The 15,659-nt window shown below is 55.7% G+C and overlaps 1 protein-coding gene across 3 annotated transcripts in view; it reads left to right on the top strand.

Moving 5' to 3' along the window:
• Window positions 1-15,659, top strand: part of MIER2 (MIER family member 2) — a 35,870-nt gene that overhangs the window by 1,784 nt on the left and 18,427 nt on the right. For 2 of the 3 annotated variants that reach the window (XM_058537763.1, XM_058537761.1), the window contains 6 exons: window positions 5,723-5,813; window positions 7,181-7,323; window positions 12,772-12,897; window positions 13,461-13,584; window positions 14,125-14,195; window positions 14,628-14,697. In XM_058537763.1, the coding sequence (XP_058393746.1) occupies window positions 7,189-7,323; window positions 12,772-12,897; window positions 13,461-13,584; window positions 14,125-14,195; window positions 14,628-14,697 (526 nt within the window). In that variant the 5' untranslated portion in view covers window positions 5,723-5,813; window positions 7,181-7,188. Of the gene's footprint in view, window positions 1-5,244; window positions 5,814-7,180; window positions 7,324-12,771; window positions 12,898-13,460; window positions 13,585-14,124; window positions 14,196-14,627; window positions 14,698-15,659 lie in introns of those variants that run through there. The other variant, XM_058537762.1, reaches the window with a different exon arrangement.

Genomic DNA, 15,659 nt, shown 5'->3' with positions numbered 1-15,659 from the left:
CTGGGACCGAGTCTCCAGAGCGTGGCTTTCCTTCCGTCTGGTCCTCCTGCCGTGACTCGTCTTTCCCCGAGTGCCCTTGGCCAGCTCACCATCCTTTTCCTTCGTCCCCTCGGCACAGCGGAGGGCTGTGATGGATGGAAGCATCCAGAGTGTTCTGAACGAGGGGAAGGAGAGCCCCAGGAACTCCATGACTAGTGGGCTTGCCCCTGAAAGTCGAGGTTGGCGCAGGGGGAGGCGGAAATCCATGCAGTCTGTTCCTGGGTCAGTTTTGAGGAACTCGCAGTCGCCTGGAAGTGGATTTGGGGGTCCGGAGCCCCGTGGGGAACAGGCTGCCGTTCCTGCCGCTCCCCGCTCTGCTGCTCTGCCTGAGCTCCCGCTCCGACGGAGGGCCCGGTGCTCAGACCCTGCAGGCCCGCACGCCGCCGCCCCGAGGCCGCACCGCGGGTGGACGCAGCAGGGCTGTGCCCTGTTTCTCGCTCTGGACAGCGAGCGTCCAGTCAGCCTCTCTTAGTTTCCCTGCGTTAGTCGGGGCCCTTGGTTGCAGGAGACGGAAAGCCGGCTCTGGTGGAGAGGGAGCCCAGAGGGTCCTGCAGGGGCCGGGGGGTTCAGAGGGCACTGGGGCCTGGGCCCGGGGCAGCCTGCTTGCTGATGGCAGCCTGCTGTTTTCTGGAGGGAGGCGAGGCCGCCTCTGCCGGCCACAGGCTGACCCAGGGCACCGGGTGCCCTGCCCTCCTCGCCTGCTCCCAGGTGTGCTGCCCCAGCCCCGCCCGGCCGCTGGCTCCCTTTCCCTCCCTCTGCGTTCATCGCCTCCTGCCTCCCTGGGGCTCAGCTTCCTAAAGCCGATGGGCGGTGAGGCTCCCACTCGGCAGAGGCCCCCCCCACCCTTCCTCCCCCACCAGGCTTCGCCCTCCTCCTCTGCGCCTGGTCCTCGCCAGCCCCCACCCGTGCTACTGCAGTGCCCCGTCTGGCTCTGCCTCGCAGCTCTCGTGGCCTCACCGTCCGTTGGTGGACTTTCATTATGCTGCACATGGACTGAGGGGCTCTAAGGGGTTTCGGAGTCGCAGAGTCTGGGTTTGAGTTTGTAGTTGTATCACTTACTTGCTGTGTGAGCTTGGATGAGTGACTTGATCCCTCTGAGCTTCGATTCCCTTGTTTTTCTTATGAAGAGAATGCTTACACAGCCTCTTGAGGTTTTCCTGAGGAACCACTGAGGAAATTCTTACTAAACTTTTTCTAAAGTTTTAAACTTCATTTTATTAAATATTCTAATCTTTTTTTGGCAAACAGCTTTAGTGAGGTATAATTCACGTACAATACAATTCACTCATTTTAGTGTGTACATCAATGGTTTTTAGTGTATTCACAGAGTTGTACACCCATCACCAGTCAACTTTAGAACATTTTCACCTCCCCAAAAGAAACCTCATCACTCCCCGAAGCTCCCCATCTCCCCAGCCCCTCGCAACCACTGACCCACGTTCTGTCTGTGGATGTGCCTGTTCTGGACATTTCACATCAATGGAATCACACACCGTGTGTCCTTCTGTGTCTGGTTCTCTCACTGAGCGTCGTGTGTTCAAGGTCCATCCACGGTGTGGCTGTGTCAGGGCTTCGCTCCTCTTCGTGGCTGCGTAGTGTTCCATTGTTTTGTTTTGGTTTGTCTTGTCATCAGCTGGTCGACATTAGGGTTCTCCCTGCCTTGAGCTTGGCGAGTAATCCTGCTGTGAACGTTCGTGTGCGAGTTTCCGTGTGGACGTACATTTTCTTTTCTCTGTGTGTTGGAGGGGCAGAGAAGCTCACTTTCCCCCTTCCCTCCTGGGGTCTGTGGCCGGGCCCTGTGATTTAGACGGACGAAAGACAGGTTCACGAGAGAGAAACAGGCAGAGATTATTAGCACGTGCAGCGCCCATCAGGAGGGAGAACTCAGCGATGAGTACCCCACGGGGGTGGTGGGGCTGGGCCTTCCCCAGCGTCTTGATGAGAGGACTTGAGGTCCGCAGAGGAGGATGCGCAGAGGGAGAGGGCTGTGAGCGTCCAGGGCGGCGAGTGTGGGAAGCTCCGCGTGCTGGGAGCTGGTGGAAGGCAGGGCTGGTAGGCAAGGCCTGTTTGTGCCGCCTCGTGTCCGGGACGGGGTGGTGCTCCCCTCATGTTCGGGAAGTGGGGGCGCCCTCACGGTTTGTGGTCGGCTGTCAAGCAGGTGGGGGGCAGGGAGCTCACCCTGTGTCTGCTTCTCTCAGTTGCCCTCAGCTCAAAATAATCCTCACGCCAGAGCGAGGTGTTTTGGGGTGGCGTACTCTGAACCCCTTCGGTATATGCCCAGGAGTGAAATTGCTGGGTCGTGTGGTAACACTGTGTCTCCTTTGGAGGAACTGCTGGGCTGTGTTCCAAAGTGGCTCCGTTTTACATGCCTGCCTGGAGCGTCCACATCTTCCTAGCCCTCATTATTATCTTTTTTTCTGTGAGGAAGATCGGCCCTGAGCTAACATCTGCCAATCCTCCTCTCTTTGCTGAGGAAGACTGGCCCTGGGCTAACATCCGTGCCCATCTTCCTCCACTTTTTACGGGACACCGCCACAGCATGGCCTGACAAGTGGTGCGTAGGTCCGAGCCCAGGATCCGAACCCGTGAACCCTGGGCCGCCGTAGCGGAACGCGCGCACTTAACCACTACGCCACCGGGCCGGCCCCGTCATTATCTGTCTTTTTGATCATAGCCGTTCTGTGATTGTGAAGTGCCGTCTTATTGTGAATCCCTGACGTTGAGCAGTTTTTCACGTGCCTGTTGGCCGTTTGTGTGTCTCTTTGGAGGAATGTCTCTTCGGATGTTTGCCCATTTTTACGTTGGGTTATCTTTTTATTGATGAGCTGTAAGAATTCTTTATAAATTCTAGATCCTAGCTGCAAAGTCCTTTTGCAGCTCTGTGATTTGCAAATATCTTCTCCCATTCTGTGAGCTGTCTTTTCACTTTCTTGACAGTGTCCTTAGAAGCACAAAAGTGTGTTTTTTGGTGAAGTCCAGTTTATCTGTTTTTTCTTTCGTTGCTTATGTTTTGGGTGTCTTATCTAGGAAACCAGTGCCTAGTCCAGGGTAGCAAAGATGTATTGTGTTTTCTCCTAAGAGTTTTACAGTTTTAGCTCTTGTGTGTAAGGTCTTTGGTCCATTCTGAGTTAACGTTTGCGTCTGGAGTGAGGGAGGCGTCCAGCCCTGTTTTTCTGCATGTGGCTGTCCAGTTGTCCTGGCACCGCGTGTGGAAAAGACTCCTCATTTTGAAGCCTGGGGTTGTCTTGTCACCTTTGTTGAAATTCCCTAGACTGCTAACGTGTGGAGTTTTTCTGGATTCTCAGTTCTGTTCTTGATCTAAATGTTTAACTTTTTGTTTTGATTCCTGTGGCTCTGTAGTAATTTTGAGGTCAGGTGGTGGTCTTCTGTTTTTAAGATGGTTTTGGTGATTCTGGGTCCCTTGAGTTTTGATGGGATTTGTGGAAACCGTTGGTTTCTGCACAGAAGCCGCCCGAGGTTCTGATGGGCATGCGTGGAGTGTGTAGGTCGTCTGGAGAGTGTTGACGTCTTAACAATATTGTCCTCTCAGTCGTGATTATAGGATGTCTGTCCATTTATTTAGATCTTCTTTAATTTCTTTCAACTTGTTTTTGTACTTTTCAGAGTATAGGTTTTCAACTTCTTTTGCTAAATCTGTTCCTAAGTATTTTATTCTTTTTGATGCTGTTGTACATGGAGGTATGTAAATTTCTTAGTTACCTTTCTGGACTGTTCGTTGCTGGTGTGGGAATAAACTTGATTTTTGCGTGTTGATCTTGTGTCCTGCAGCCTTGCTGAACTCGTTTATTAGTTCAAATGGTTTTTAGTGGATTCTTTAGTATCTTGTATGTCCAGGATCATCTCCTCTGCAGAAAGAAGCCACTTTTGTTCCCCCTTCCCAATCTGGGTTCCTTTGGCTTCCTTTCCTGCCCTGGCCGGAGCCCTCAGGACCGCGTTGAGTAGAGATGGTGAGAGTGGGCATCGCGGTCGTGTTCTTGGTCTCGGGAGCATCCAGCTCTCCCCGTAAGGGTGGCGTTGGCTGGGGTTTGGGGAGATGCCCTCTGTCGGTGAGGAAGTTCCCTTCTGTTCCTAGTGTGTGGAGCGTTTTCATCGTGAAAGGGCGTTGGCTTTTGATAAATGCTTTTTTGCATCTGCGGAGATTTTAGTCTGTTGACGTGATGTGTCTTGTTGACTTCAGGGTGTTAGACAGTCTCGGGTCCCGCGTGGGCCGCACTGGTCGTGGTACAGTCTCCTCCGTGTGTTGCTGGACTCTGCTGGGAGGTGATGTTGGTGTTCGTGAGAGATGTTGGTCTAGTTTTTTGCTGTTATGAACTTGTGAACATCGTGATAATGGGAGCTGTTACAGTGCTTTTGTTTGCCTTTTTAAAAACTTTGAGGTATAATTTATATAGCACGAAATATACCCATTTAAACTATTTAATTCACTGGTTTTTAGTATGTTTACAAAGGTTTGAAACCATTACCACTATCTAGTTGTAGAACATTCTGTCACCCCAGATGAAGCCCTGTCCCCATCAGCAGTCACTCCCCATCTCTTCCTCAGCCCCCAACAACCATGCACCCACGTTCTGTCTGTGGATGGGCCTGTTCTGGACATTTCACATCAATGGACTCACACACCGTGTGTCCTTCTGTGTTTGTTCTCTCACTGAGCATCGTGTGTTCAGGGTCCGTCCACGGTGTGGCTGTGTCAGGGCCTCACTCCTTTTCGTGGCTGCGTCATGTTCCAGTGTGTGGGTGGACACGTGTGTGGATCCGTTCACCTGTCGATGGGCATTTGAGTGTTTCACCTTTTGGCCGTTATGAATCATGCTGCCATGGACGTGTGTGTTTAGTATGGACGTATGTTTTCGGTTCTCTTGGGTCTATACCTAGGAGTAGAGTTAAGTGCTGGGTCATTTGGTAACTCTGTGTTTGCTTTTGGAGGAATCACCAGATTTCTCCACAGCATCTATTTGCCTGTTTTTTTTTTTTTTTGGTGAGGAAGATTGGCCCTGAGCTAAAATCTGTGCTCATCTTCCTGTATTTTGTATGTGGCCTGCTGGCACAGTGTGGCTTGATGAGCGGTGTGTAAGTCCGCACCTGGGATCTGAACCCGTGAACCGCGAGTCGCCAAAGCGGAGCACGCGAACTTAACTAGTAGGCCACCAGCCAGCTAACTAGTAGGCCACCAGCCAGCTAAGTTCCTGGAGGCCGGGACCCTGTGAGGGGGCCGTTGTGTCAGGCACGGCCGTCAGTGCGTGCCAGCTGGGTGTGTGCAGCAGGGCTGTGTGTGGGCCTGGGTCGCCTGGTCCCTGTGTCCCGGGCCTGTGATCACCGTGGCTGGTTGCCGGCTGTGCCGGGCTCATCACGGGTGCTGTTTCCCCACCTGGAGATGGGGGCTCGGGGCTCCGGAGCTGCTGTGTCAGCCAGCGTCTCTGCCCCCTCCGCGTGCGTCCCCTCCGCGTGTGTCCCCCTGGAGCAGGGGAGTCACTTCAGTGACCGCACGCCTGGTCCCCCCCTCGGTGCTCCCTCCCAACCCTCGGAGGAGCTCGTGTTACCCCCCTCCCTCAGGTCACCCCGGAGCTGGGCTCTGACCCGTGCTTGCTGTCAGGCGCCCTGCTGTCATGCCCGGCAGCGGGTCCTGCGCCGGCTGAGCTGACCTGCCTCTCTTCCCTCACAGGCCTCCTCGCTGGAGAGGCAGCGTCCTCGCGTGGCCGCCTGCCTTGCTCACAGCCTGTGCCCCGGGGAGCCGGGCTTGCAGACGACAGCAGGTACCTTCCCTGCACCTCCCTCCCCCTGCCCGGGCCCGCCAGGCCTCTGCGGTGGTCAGAGACAGAATCTCGCTCAGCATAACGGAGCCAGAGACCATGCAGTGGCCCCCAGAACCCGGGGACGGACGGAACACGCGGGCAGAGCCCGGGGATGGACGGGGACGTGCCGGCAGAGCCCAGGGACGGACGGGGATGGACGGGGGGCACGGGCAGGGTCTGGGGGCAGATGGGGACGTGCGGGCAGGGCCCGGGGACGGACGGGCGCGCAGAGAAGCCAGGACTCGTCTCCCCGGTCTCCAGCAGGCCTGTCAGGCACCTGCGCTGAGGCTGAGGGCTGGGGCAGCTTTGAAGGAGGTGGCGGGGGTCTGGTCTGAGTGGGCCCCCTCCCGTCCAGCCCCTGCCGTGTGCCTTGGACCCAGTGGAGGTCCAGCGTGGCTGTCAACGGCTCTCACCTGGGGTGGCTTCAGCCCTGACGGTTTCTTTTGTTGTTTCTTTTACAATTCGACTTACTGAAGCCCAGTTGTGGGGAGAGCAGTGAACACGTCCTGGTCCTGTTGGGAAACCCCGGATCTGCACCATCCGCTGGCCGCTGGGCCGTGGCCCGTGCCCTGTGCCCTGTGGGTTGGAGGAGGGGCTGGCAGACTGTGGGCCGCCTGTTGGCGTTCCCTGTGCTGTGCCCATCCCTACAGTGACTCTCGAGGGGGATGCACAGCATCCCCCTGCCTGGTCCGTGCTGTATGGGCACTTCCCACCACCCTGGACTGGTGTTCATCTCTGTGGTCCCCTCGCTCTCTCCCCAAACCCCACAGGCATTGGTGGGCGGGAAGACCCAGCATCCCCAGGACACATCCCAGAACATCCCCAGAAGTGGCTTTGCGTCAGCCGGCTGTGCTCTTCATTCTTTCAGGAGTTCCCACGTGGCGAGTGGGCCACGCTGACCACCACCGTGCACAGACTGACATGCACACGCACACACGGCCTCATGCATGCACGCGTATACTTACACACACAGCCTCACGCACACATTGTACACGCACACACGGCCTCACACGTGCACACCCAGGTACACACATACATCAGACACACGTGTGCACCTGTACGCAGGCACACACACACACATATACAGGCTGACACAGCCTCACATGGCCACACACATGCACAGATCCATGCAGCTGCACACATGCATGTGTGTGCACAGCCTCACACACATAAGCACATGCACATATACACACGTGGCCGCCCACTGGGGCCTTGTCTCTGCTGACAGCTGTGCCGCCGTGGCTCCCTCTGCCCCGGCCAGCTCAGTCTCCGCATGGGGGTTGGGGCTGGCGGGTGAGGCGCTCACTCAGGCTGTGTCTCCTCCACAGTGGTGTCCATGGGCTCTGCGGACCCTCAGTTCAGCCTCGCAGAGATCCTGTCACAGAACTGCGGCCTCCAGGAGGAGTGCAGGGAGGCCACGAGCAGCCCAGAGAAGCAGGAGGAGGAGCTGGAGAAGGATTTCATCTCCCAGGTATGTGGGGAGCTGGTCCCCCGTCCGGTGGGTGGAGCCCTCCTGGGTAGGTCCACGGTTTCTCCATGTGGCTGAAGTTATCTCCAGGCCGCTGGGACTCCACAGTGACCAGTGCTGCCCACACGTGTCCGCAGAGCCCAGGCCCGGTGCTTGGAGCTGAGGCCACAGGGGACGACAGGCCAGAGCGGGTCCTGCCTTCCCGGGGCTCGGGGACCCCAGGCCAGTGCAGGCTAGATGTGAAACCCCGTTCTCAAACTCTTTGGCTTCAGAACCCCAACGCTTTTAAAAATTATTGAGAGTCTCAAGAAGCTTTGTTTATGTGGGTTATACAATAAACCCATTGTTAATAGAAATAACCTTTTTATGAAAATGAAAAAATAACTATTTTCCAAAAACAAAAAAATGAGAAGAGTAGAATCATTTTGCACTTTGTAAGTGTCTGTGAGTGCAGAAGCAGATGTGGGACCTCTGCTGCTGTCTTTGAGGCAGACGTGAGTCCGTTGGGATGTGTTCTTTGGTTGAAGCGTAAGTCCAGCCTCGTCAGGTCTGTTCTTGGAGAAGGGAGGGGACTCGACCGTTCCAGAGAGTGGTGGATGTTATTTGATACTCCACGAAACTCAGCTGGTGCTAGTTTGTGAAGGGTGGTCTCTACAGCCGTGTCCAGTGAACTCTGTGCTTTCTGGCTTTGTTCACATCCACTGGTCCTGAGCTGAGGGCGGGTCTGGTCACCGCACTGCTGAGATGTTTGCAGAATGCTCCCCAACCTGGGGGCCTTCCAGGTGTCGACAGAGTTCACAATGTAAAATCTAGAAGACATATATTTGCTAATACTGTGAGCAACAGATATTTACCTCCTCACAGTTCTGGGGCCAGAAGTCCCAGATCAGGGTCTGCAGGGCTGTTTCTGGGAGGGCTACTGTCCTGGGTTAGGGGGCTGCCTCCTTGCCGTGTCCTCACGTCGGGGAGAGAGCGAGCTCTCCGGTGGCTCTTCTTGTGAGGACAGTGATGCTGTGGGATCAGGGCCCCGTCCCCAGACCTCATTTAACTTCATTCCCTTAAAGGCCTCGTCTCCAAATACAGTCACACGGAGGGGTGAGGGCTTCTACGTGTGAATTCTGGGGGACACGACCATTGTAGATCTCCCCAGACGTCTTTGAAGTGTCTGGAGTTCTTTTAAGGAGTGATTACTTGCCGTTTTTTAGCTGGGTGCTGGTTTGGTCTCAAACCCAAAAAAAGTCTTTTCTTCGAAAAGAAAAAAACATCTTAAAAGGGTTCAATTCAAAGTTAAAACTTCTGAAAACTAACAAAAACATCAGCTATCTACGAGCTGATTACCTCGTCTAGATTTTCTTCAGATATAACTTTCTAAAACTAAGGAAGAGGAGGAATGTGGTGGCTGAGGGAGAGGCAGAAACCCGTGCCGTCTCACGTTGCCTTTCCGGAGGGCGTCCGCAGTGTATCAGGTTCACATTGTCAGGTCCAAGTTTCAGAAAATCAGATTTTTTGCCCGAAACCTGGATTTGTGCCCTGGCAGCAAGCACGGTCGGTCGTTTCTTCTGGAGTGGCAGCCGTGTGGTCCCCGTCCGAGGCCCGTCTGCTCGTGCCGGCCAGGTGAGCGCGGCGTGTGCGGCCGCTCTTCCGGGCGAGACGGGCGGCCCTCGCGGCGCGGACGCGGCGCCCTTCCTGAAGGCAGCACCTCCCTGTGCCTTCTTCCCGTGTCCTCCGGCGGAAGGCTGAAGCCACGTCTGCTCGGAGATTTAACAGAACCAGTGAGTTTAGGCAGCGTGTTCGTAAGCGAGCTGGCGTCTGTGACGCTGGGAGCGGGTGGCGGCGAGGAGCAGCCTGACGACGTGCACTTGGGTGCTCCCCCCTCTGCGGGGCGCCTCCGTTCTGCTCTGTCAGTGGGGTGCCAGCGCAGCGGGAGCGGGAGCAACATCCCAGTCTCAGCATGAAGGTCGCCTCGCCTTGAGTGCCCCCAGCACGCCCGGGGACCCGGGGTTTTGGGGCTGCCGTGTTGACCCCCACAGATGCGTGCTGGAAAGCGTGGCCGGTGTGATGAGCGTCCTCCACTGTGGGGCCTGTGAGAAGGCGACTTGGTTTGGAGGGGACGGGTGGGGTCGCCACCCAGAGGAGGGCGGTGAACAGACCGGTGCCCTCCCTGTGGCCTTGAAGCCCCCAGGAGAGGGCGGGCAGGATGGTGGGGGGCACGTGCTGGCAGGAGGGAGCGTCCAGGAGGCTGGAAGCCGACAGCGGCCACAGGGGTCAGGATGAGCGTGGCCAGCAGCTCTGGAGCAGAGGCCGCGGTGTCCGGAGCCTCCTCCGTGTTCCAACGGTGATGGGCTTGCTCTGGCCACTTATTGGTCAGCGAGGGTTGCCGGGGTCTCCGTCTCGGGATGAGGGGACCCCTCTGCTTCGTACACTGAGGGCTCTGTAAACCCAGAAGAGCTCATGGATCTGAGCGGATCCCTTCTCACATTTATCAGGATGGTCAGTTTTTCCTTCTTGTTTGTTGATGTCATGGGTTGTGAGCATAGATTTCCAGAGTGAAGCTGGCTCGGGCCCCGGGCGGGGAAGCATTGCTGGGCAGTGCGGTGTGGACCGGGAGGCCAGTCCTGGCTCCACCTTTCAGGGCTGGTGTCCTTGGGCCAGTGGCTGACCTCTCTGGGCTCACAGGTCTCCTCTGTGCCTCTGTGGGGGCCGTAAGGGGGTCCTTGCCGGAAGGTGTGGGCCTGGGGTCTGGCTGGGGTGAGTAGTTGTGTGATGAGAGACCGGGTGGCGGTGGGTGACTGTATCAGGGAGGAGGACGCGCACTGAGCCCCAGAGCAGCCCCTCCTGACAGGGCTCCGTCCCCCAGAGCAGCCCCTCCTTACAGGGCCTTGTACCCCCAAAGCAGCCATCTTTTTCTTACCCCTGTAACTTTATTGAGATAATAATGGTTTATAACGTTGTGAGAATTTGGGTGTACGTTATTGTTTATCATTTTCTGAGTAAACCTCATCGTGGTCATCCCAAGTGGTCTAACCATTGTCTGTCGCTGCACATCTGTCCCTCACCCCTTTCACCCGCCCCCCACCCCCTTCCTTCTGGTAACCACTGATCTTTTCTCTTTATCCATATATCAGTTATATTCCACATATGAGTCAAGTCATGCAGTATTTTCTTTGTCTGTCTGGCTTATTTCACTTAAATTGTTTCCTCCAGGTCCATCCATGTTGTTGCAGATGCAACGATTTTGTCTTTTTTTATGGCTGAGTAGTATTCCATTGTATGTATACACCACATCTTTATGGAGTCATCAGTCGGTGGACACTTGGGTTGCTTCCATGTCTTGGCTGTAGTGAACAATGCTGCAGTGAACACAGGGGTGTGTACATCTCTTTGGATCATTGATTTCAAGTTCTTTGGATAAATGCCCAGTAGTGGGATAGCTGGAGTGTACGATATTTCAATTTTAATTTTTTGAGGAATCTCCATACTGTTTTCCTTAGCGGCTGCACCAGTTTGCACTCCCACCAGCAGTGTGTGAGGGTTCTCGTCTCTCCACATCCTCTCCAATGTTTGTTGTTTTTTGTCTTGGTAATTATAGCCATTCTGATGGCCGTAAGGTGATATCTCATTGTTTTGCTTTGCATTTCCCTAATAATCAGTGATGTTGAACGTCTTTTCATGTGTCCGTTGGCCATCCGTATATTCTCTTTGGAAAAATGTCTGATCAGATCTATTGCCCATTTTTTGATTGGGTTGTTTGTCTTTTTGTTGTTGAGTTGTATGAGTTCTTTATATATTTTGGAGATCAACCCCTTGTCAGATACATGATTTGCAAATCTTTTCCCCCAGTGGGTGGGTTGTCTTTTCGTTTTGTTCATGGTTTTCTTTGCTTTGCAGAAGCTTTTTAGTCTGATGAAGTCCCATTTGTTTATTTTTTCTTTCATTTTACTTGCCCAGTCAGACGTTATTTGAAAAGATGCTGCTACAATCAGTGTCAAATAGAGTACTGCCTGTATTTTCTTCTAGGGGTTTTATAGTTTCAGGTCTTACATTCGTCTTTAATCCATTTTGAGTTAATTTTTTTGTATGGCATAAGATAAGGGTCTACTTTCATTCTTTTGCATGTGGCTGTCCAGTTTTCCCAGCACCATTTATTGAAGGGACTTTGCTTTCTCCTTGTATGTTTTTTGCTCCTTTGTCAAAGATTAACTGACCGTAGATGTGTGGGTTTATTTCTGGGCTTTCAATTCTGTACCGTTGATCTGTGTGTCTGTTTTTGTACCAGTGTCACGCTGTTTTAATTACTGTAGTTTTGTAGTATGTTTTGAAGTCAGGGATTGTGATGCCTCCAGCTTTGTTCTTTCTCTCAGGATTGCTTTGGCTATTTGGGGTCTTTTGTTGTTCCATATAAATTTTAGGATTCTTTGTTCAGTTTTCATGAAGAATGTCATTGGGATTCTGATTGGGATTGCATTGAATCTGTAGATTGCTTTGGTAGTATAGACATCTTAACTATGTTGATTCTTCCAACCCGTGAGCATGGAACACCTTTCCATTTCTTTGTGTCTTTTTCAGTTTCTTTCAATAATATCTTACAGTTTACAGTGTATGTGTCTTTCACCTCTTTGGTTAAGTTTATTCCTAAATACTTTATTCTTTTTGTTGTGATTGTAAATGGGATTGCATTCTTGAGTTCTCTTTCTGCTAGTTCATTGTTAGTGTATAGAAATGCAACTGATTTTTGTAAGTTGATTTTGTATCTGCAACTTTGCCGTAGTTGTCGATTATTTGTAATAGTTTTCTGATGGATTCTTTAGGGTTTTCTATATATATAGGATCGTGTCATCTGCAAACAGCGAGAGTTCACTTCTTTCTTTCCAGTTTGGATTCCTTTTATTTATTTTTCTTGCCCAGTTGCTCTGGCCGAAACCTCCGGTACTATGTTGAATAGAAGTGGTGAGAGTGGGCACCCTTGTCTTGTTCCTGTTCTCTGAGGGATGGCTTTCAGTTTTTCACCATTAAATATGATGTTGGCTGTGGGTTTGTCGTATATGGCCTTTATCATGTTGAGGTACTCTCCTTCTGTACCCATGTTGAGAGTTTTTATCATAAATGGATGTTGGATCTTGTGAAATGCTTCCTCTGCCTCTATTAAGATGATCATGTGGTTCTTATTCTTCCTTTTGTTAATGTGGTGTATCACACTGATTGATTTGCAGATGTTGAACCATCCCTGCATGCCTGGAATAAATCCCACTTGATCATGGTGTGTGATCCTTTTAATATATTGCTGTATTCGGTTTGCCAGTATTTTGTTTAGGATTTTGAGCAGTGCCTCCCAATGGGCCCTGTCCCCCCGGAGTGGCCGCCCCCGACGGGGCCTGGTCCCCACAGAGCGCCCCCCCCCGACGGGGCCCCGTCCCCCCGAGTGGCCCTTGGTGATGGTCCTGTCCCCCCCAGAGCAGCGACATGCCACTCGACGAGCTGCTCGCCCTCTATGGCTACGAGGCGTCCGACCCCATCTCAGAGCAGGAGAGCGAGGGCAGCGACGCCACAGCCCACCTCCCGGACATGACCCTGGACAAGGTGAGAGGTCCCCTGGGACGGGAGGGGGGCGATCCCGGGAGGGTGGGACAGGTGGGAGCGCCGTCCCTGCTGTGAGGCCGCGGCTGCTTCTTAGGTCCTGTTCCCCACATCCAGAGTCACAGCCGGGGCCAGCCAGGGAGGGGGTGGGACCAAGACCCTGCCCACTGGCTGGAGGAGGAGCAGAGTGGAGCCCGGCCTGGGGAGACACAGCTGGGGGAGCGGAACCAGGGAGCCCATTCCCGCGTGGCCCTCGGGTCCTGCAGGTCCTGGGCGCGGTCAGGAGGGGGCTTGTGCCAAAGCTGCAAACCCAGCGCCCAGCAGAGAGAGCAGCGACGGGCCCACTGTCCCAGCCGCGGGTGCAGGCACTGCCCCTCCCCAGGGCGCAGGGGTGAGGCCTGCCCTCGCCCGGTCTCTGCGTCTGCAGGGCGGGAAGGACAGCTCTGCCTGAGCCCTCGGTGCTCCAGGGGAGGCTCAGCACGGCCGTGCCGTCACTGTGTCACTGTTGTGTCCTGTGGAGATGATTGAAAGTAACTGCAGGATTGTTCTTTCCTTTCTCGTTAAAGGAACAGATAGCAAAGGATCTGCTCTCAGGGGAGGAAGAGGAAGAGACACAGTCCTCAGCTGATGACCTCACCCCGTCCGTGACCTCCCACGAGGCCTCCGACCTTTTCCCTGAGCAGAGTGGACGTAGGTGTCCTGCCCCCCTCCACTTGGGCAGGGCTCTCGTGGTGTGGACGGAAGGCCCCGGGAGAGGACTCGTGCCAGGCCTCGGGTGCCCTGGGGGTGCCCTGGCTCCGTCTCAGCCCTCTGGGGTTCCCCTCTCCCCTGCCCTGCCCGGAGCTGATCCTGGGTGGCTTTGGTTTACACGAGGAGGGGACGCGTTGTTCCTGTGGCTGAAAGCCCATCAGGTCCAGGGCAGCGTCCTCAGACCATCCTCCCCCGCTCTGTCTGCCTCTGCGGCCGTGTGGCCTGGCAGCGTGGGGTGCTGGGGGCCTGGCACCCGCAGCAGAGGGGGACCTCCCGAGTCCCCGCTCCTGTGCCCGTCACGCACCGTCCTCTGGCCAGGGCCTGGGTTGTGCCGCTTCTCAGGAAGGGCTCAGCGTGGGGGTCGGGTGGATGGAGAGTGGGCCGGAGACCCGGGGTGTCCCCCAGCCTGGAGGGCCTCCTGGTGCCGCGGGCGTGCCTCTCCCGTGCCCCTGTCCCGAAGCCTGCTTTCTGCCGATGCAGACAAAGAGCCCGGCTCCTCCGCCTCATCCGACACCGAGGAGGACCCTCTTCCCGCCAACAAATGTAAGAAGGTGCGTGCCTCTGACCCCACAGTGCCCTCAGCGTGGACCTCCACCCCGTCCGGGGACAGGGGCGACGGCACGGCTCCTGAGAGGTGGGCTAGGCTGGGACTTGGCCTCGCTGTTGGGCCCTGGAGTCCGTGCTGCTGCTGGCCCAGCGATGTGTCCCCGAGGTCCTGTCCTGGGGGCTCTGGGCCGGGCGTCAGGACACCTGGGTCCTCAGGCCTCAGCCCCCTCGCCACACGACTGGCCGCACCAGACAGATGGACGAGTGGAGGAAGACGCTGTCATGCACACACCAGGCCTCTGCCTCCCATCCCTGAGACCGCAGGACTCGGTGTCTGTGGGCAGAGTTCGCCGACTGCCCCTACCCCCCCGCCCTGTGCTCTGGGCAGTGGCCGGGCCTCCGGTAGCGCTGACTCTCCTGGGCCCTTGCCTTTGCAGGAGATCATGGTTGGGCCTCAGTTCCAAGCCGACCTTAGCAACCTGCACTCAAACCGCCGCGGAGAGAAGAGTGAGTGGGGCCCGGGCAACGGGGGGACAGGAGAGGGAGGGGTGAGAACCCCACTCCGTCCGGGAAGGGCCTTGCTGCACGTCTAGCCAGGGCCCGTTTCCGGATCCTTGGAGGGGATCCCACGGGCCCGGCCCAGGTTGGGTGCCTGCCTGCACCGCCCTGAGCTTGCAGGGTGCCCAGCGGGCTGAGCCAGGCGGGAGGAAGTGGGAGACTGTCGCCCTTGCTGCCCGTGGGCCCGTCGATGCCCCCCCCCCGCCCCCCCCCCGCTCACTGTCCCTCAGCCCGGTCCCCTGCTCCCGCCACCCGTGCAGCTGGTAGCCCCTTGCCTGCCCTTGGCTCCGGCCACCCCGTCCTCCCTCCCTCCCCGCCCGGGGCTGCTGCTCCTGTTCTCGCTGGTGTGCTCACTCTTCCCCTCTTAGCCTGCAGGTCTCTCTTTTTCCTGGTTCAGGGCTGGTCCCAGACGCCCTCCAGAGACCTGCGTACCTCTGCCCTGCCCTGTTCTCTAGGGCACTGTGTCCTGGACTCCATGTCCGTTTGTCAGCCTCCTAGAGGGTGTAGCGGGCCTGGACTCGGCGTCCACCTGTCGGCCCCCTAGAGAGTGTAGCGGGCCTCTCTTGTTCTTTGAGGTTGGAGTTGTCGCCTCCGCTTACAGGTGAAGAAGGTGGGCGGTGAAGTCCCCTGCTTATGGCCTCTAATCTTGTTTTTCTTCCCCGGAGCCCCTGCAGGCCCTGGACTGGCACTCCTGGCTCAGGGGGCTTTTCCAGGATGGTTCAGCAGCTGGGTTTGGGGGTGGGATGGGACAGACAGGGCAGTCAGGGACCCTCAGTAGAGAGAGTCAGGCCTCCCGGGGCAGAGGCGGGCCGTGGGCTGGGTGGGATGTGCTTGCTCCCTCGTGGGCAGTTTGGGGAAAGGATGGAGGCAGGACGGTCACGGGGCAGTGGACGTGTCTGTGACTCTGCAGA

The sequence above is a fragment of the Diceros bicornis genome, unplaced genomic scaffold (genome assembly GCF_020826845.1).
Source record: "Diceros bicornis minor isolate mBicDic1 unplaced genomic scaffold, mDicBic1.mat.cur scaffold_67_ctg1, whole genome shotgun sequence".
Classification (NCBI taxonomy): domain Eukaryota; kingdom Metazoa; phylum Chordata; class Mammalia; order Perissodactyla; family Rhinocerotidae; genus Diceros; species Diceros bicornis.
The sequence above is the reverse complement of the archived record's forward strand: the minus strand, read 5'-3'. Positions and strand labels throughout refer to the sequence as shown.